Raw genomic sequence first — 4645 nt, 5'->3', positions numbered from 1 at the left:
CGTTGTGGGGGGTGGTGGAGAGCATCTCGGGGACTGATCCTTCTTCAGTTGGAGAAACACACCTAAACTGATAAAACAGAGGAGTTTTATTGGTGTGCAAGACCCAGGATGTTCTGCATATATTACCTTATGTAATCAGCTCTTGCTGGTTTTCAATGTCTTAGTATTTGGGCTAAGTTTGAGCTTGACCATTTGGGTTGCCAGCTTGGGTCTGACAGGTGTCTTGGCTGTGAGAATGAAATGGCATACACTGATACCAGCACTTTTTAACCCGAGTGCAGTCAGACAGTGAGTTGGGATGTTGGTCCGTGAGTGCGCCCTCTCCGGGTCGGACCTTCTCCTCTTTCGCTGCGGTGCCTCCCTTTATCTCAGGTGCTTACAGATCTGCTTAGCTTTCCTTTTCAGATCCTTCCTGAAGAAATGACCGTGAAATGTAAAGAATACCCTTTTTTAAAAAAGGAAACGTTGGCACTTTAAAAGGGGACTAGCCTTAAACAAACGGATGAATTTCAGAATTCCAGGCAGTAAGGTGCAAACAACATGGATGTTAGGGATCTCCCTGGTACTGAGAATATATTCATATGTGCCCAGTCGCTCAGTCGTGTCAGACTCTTTGCAAACACACAGACTGTAGCCCACCAGGCTCCTCTGTCCATGGGACTTTCCAGGCAGGAATAGTGGAGGGGGTTCCCATTTCTCCCAACTCAGGGATCAAAACTGTGTCTCCTGCATTGGCGGGTTCTTTAACACTGAGTCACCTGGGATATGCTGCTTACTAATTCTTTGCGGAGGGGTCTAAAGCAAGCCACCTCCTCAGAAATATTTTCTTTTAAAGTTTTTTTTTTCCTCCTTAGGAGCAAAGTTTCAAACACGGGTCAGGAGACTCACCAGAGGATGCCATTAGAGGAGCAGAAGCGGAAAGGGGAGAGTTTGGGTTGAGTTCATAGGAAGGCAGGGAAGACTAGCGTCGTGCCTGGAAACGAAATGTTAAAGGAGTTCCTGCATCTGGCTGAGTTCCAGCCATAGCCGAGCCTAGGTGGTGCACAGTCACACAGAGCAAATACCAGCGGACAGCGGGCAGCCGCTCCCAGCCGGCCTGTCCCCTAACAAGTTTATATTTTCGTTTATTCTTGTTTGGATACAGTCTAATCAGGCACATGTATCTCCTTCCAGTCCCCAAGCTGCTCTCTAATGAGACAGAACACTTGAAGCTCATTTATCCTTCCTCTTGATGCTGGGAATGTGTGTCTGTGGGCGGATACTTGAAGTGAGGGGGCTTCCCAAGTGGTGCTAGTGGTAAAGGACCCGCCTGCCAATGCAGGAGGTGCAAGTGATATAGATTCGATCCCTGGGTCGAGAGGATCCCCTGGAGGAGGGCACGGCACCCCACTCCAGTGTTCTCGCCTGGAGAAGCCCATGGGCAGAGGAGCCTGGCGGGCTACAGTCCATGGGGTTGCAAAGAGTTGGACACAACTGAAGCAACTTAGCATTCATTCACTTGAAGTGAGAAGACAAAAAGAGATTGGAGAGAGGCTGTCACCTCTAAGAATTTCTCTTCTAGAAATATTAACCTGTTAATATCCACAGCTCCAGACAAAAGGGGAGGGATCTTCAAAGTCTATGGTTAGAAGTGCATTTAGACAGCTGGTTCTCTACACGTTTCCGAACGATTAGCTACATTTACCCCGTGAGTGTTTCTGCAAAGGAAGGATTTGCAAAAAACCCACAGCTTCACAAATTAATCACTCTCTGAGGTGTCAAGGACATAGTCTTATTTACATTTTCTAAAAGCAGAGATAATTAATCTCCGTCCCAGTCACCAGACCCTGAGATTCACTGTTAGCCACACTATAAGCAAATAATATAGACACCATACTCTGCAAAAGCCAACATTACTAGGAACAGTGAATAATTCATTTATCAAACAAATATTTGCTATGTCCCTACTGTGTGCCAGACACTTTGGTAGGTTCTGAAAGAACAATAGTGAACAAGAGTCACTAACTGTCCTTCAGGAAGTTGTAGAGTCCAATCTGAAGGAGATGAGCCCTGGGATTTCTTTGGAAGGAATGATGCTAAAGCTGAAACTCCAGTACTTCGGCCACCTCATGTGAAGAGTTGACTCATTGGAAAAGACTCTGATGCTGGGAGGGATTGGGGGCAGGAGGAGAAGGGGACGACCGAGGATGAGATGGCTGGATGGCATCACTGACTCGATGGACGTGAGTCTGAGTGAACTCCGGGAGTTGGTGATGGACAGGAAGGCCTGGTGTGCTGTGATTCATGGGGTTGCAGAGTCAGACACGACTGAGCAACTGAACTGAACTGAACTGAGACTAGTGTAAGGGCTTTCAGGTGGCTCAGTCATGAAGAATCGCCTGCCAATGCAGGAGACACAAGAGATGAGGTTCGATCCCTGGCTCGGGAAGATCCCCTGGAGCAGGAAACGGCCACCCACTCCAGTACCCTTGCCTGGGAATTCCCATGGACAGAGGAGCCTGGAGGGCTACAGTCCATGGTATTGCAAAGAGTTGTCCACGATGCCCCCAACTCTGCCCCCCTGCCATCCGCAACCAAAAGACTTCTTACCTACACACCTATGAGATAATAAATTTATATTGTTTTAAGCCAATAGGTTTGTGGTATTTAGTTACAGCTGTGATAGTAAACTCATACTTGGAGATTCTTTAGATAAAACGATGTAGAGGCTACATTTTATTCTGCTTCTGTGTAGGGCTCTCTCATGAGATCAAATGGAGCGTCTAGAGTATATGAACTGAAAAAGTGAAAGCAAAAGTGTTGGTCGCTCAGTTGTGTCCAACTCTTTGCAACCCCATGGCCTGTAGCCCACCAGGCTCCTCTGTCCATGGGATTCTCAGGGCAAGAATACTGGAGTGGGTTGCCATGCCTTCCTCCAGAGGATCTTTCCAACCCTGGGATTGATGCCAGGTCTCCAGCATTGCAGGCAGATTCTTTACCATCTGAGCCACCAGGTACCCCATAAAAGGTGGTGGTTGTAATACTAATTGTGAGAATAGGCTACTTGGGGAATTTCTTTTTGTTCTTCTGAAGTACTCGCTTTCTCTTTTTTAAAAATAAATTTTTTTGGAGTTACTTTACAATGTTGTGTTAGTTTCTGCTGTACAGCAAAGTGAAGCAGTTATATGTTTACGTACCTGCTAAGTCTCTTCAGTCCTGTCCGACTCTGCACGACCCCATGGACTGTCGCCCACCAGACTCTGTTGTCCATGGGATTCTCCAGGCAAGAATACTGGAGTGGGTTGCCATGCCCTCCTCCGGGCAGGGTGTGGGGGGGTGTCTTTCCGACTGAGAGATCATACCCAGGTCTCTTACATCTCCTACATTGGCAGGCAGGTTTTTTTAAATCACCAGTGCCATCTGGGAAGCCTGATATATTTACATATATCCCCTATTTTTTTGGATTTCCTTCCCATTTAGGTCATCACAGAGACAGAGTAGAGTTCCCTGCACTGTACCGTAGGTTGTCCTTTCGACGATCCCTGGTGGGGTCAGCAGACACATGACCGAGTGGAATGGTGAGAAAATACGGAAGGAGTGCTTCCATTTTCCAGCTGCACACCAACATGACACTTACCTAAAGCCGGAGGGAGAGGCTATCATGAACCACCTAGGTCTCTGGCAGTTTGGAGGCATATGTCTTCAGTCATGACCTAGGAAAACACTTCTTCCCCAGCATCTTCCACAGGGCATCCTTGATCTCTTTGTTCCTCGAACTGTAAATGAGGGGGTTCAGCATGGGGATCACCAGTGAGTAGAATACAGATACCACCTTGTCTCTGCCAAACGAGTAGCTGGAGCTGGGCCGCAGGTACATGAAAAGGGCCGTCCCAAACAAGAGAGTCACCACCGTCAGATGCGAGGCGCACGTGTGGAAGGCTTTCCTGCGACCTTCCATGGAGCGGATCTTCAGGACGGTAGCCGCTATGTGACCATATGAGACAAGCAGGATGAGGAACGATGCGCCCCCAACGACGGCCACCACGAGGAAATTCACCACCTGACTGGAGAAGGTGTCGGAGCAAGAAAGTGCCAGGACTGGCGGGAGGTCACAGAAGAAGTGGTCGATGAGGTTGGGTCCGCAGAAGTGGAGCCGAAATATGGAACTGGACTGGACCAGGGAGCTCAGGAAGCCGCCTGCGTAGGCTCCAACCACCAAGCGCGTACAGAGGTCCTGGGACATGACTGCGGAGTAGAGCAGGGGGCTGGAGATGGCCGCATAGCGATCATACGCCATCGCCGTCAGCAGGAAGCACTCGGTTAGACCCGCGCCCACGAAGAAGAAGAACTGAGCAGCGCAGCCCAGGAAGGAAATGCTCTTCCGCTGCCGGAAGAAGTCGGAGAGCATCTTGGGAGCCACCGCAGAAGAGTAGCAGATGTCAGCGAAGGACAGGTTGCCGAGGAAGAAGTACATCGGCGTGTGTAGACGGGTGTCGCCTCTGATCAGAAGGATGAGGGCCAGGTTCCAGGCCAGGGTCACCAGGTAGATGCCCAGGAAGGTCACAAAGAGGAGGGCCTGCAGTTGTGGATGGTCTGCAAACCCCAGGAGGATGAACATGGTCACCGACGAGCCGTTCCAGGCCCTGGTTGTGGACGTGTTTCCCAT

The 4645-nt window shown here is 49.4% G+C and overlaps 1 protein-coding gene across 1 annotated transcript; it reads right to left on the bottom strand.

Moving 5' to 3' along the window:
* Nucleotides 1-3685: 3685 nt before the first annotated feature.
* Nucleotides 3686-4645, bottom strand: OR5A1 (olfactory receptor family 5 subfamily A member 1). Its single transcript, XM_069553370.1, has one exon. It carries the CDS (start codon nt 4643-4645, stop codon nt 3686-3688), a length of 960 nt encoding a protein of 319 aa, XP_069409471.1.

Source organism: Ovis canadensis, chromosome 15 (genome assembly GCF_042477335.2).
Source record: "Ovis canadensis isolate MfBH-ARS-UI-01 breed Bighorn chromosome 15, ARS-UI_OviCan_v2, whole genome shotgun sequence".
Lineage (NCBI taxonomy): Eukaryota > Metazoa > Chordata > Mammalia > Artiodactyla > Bovidae > Ovis > Ovis canadensis.
This window is presented reverse-complemented; position numbering and strand designations above follow the sequence as displayed.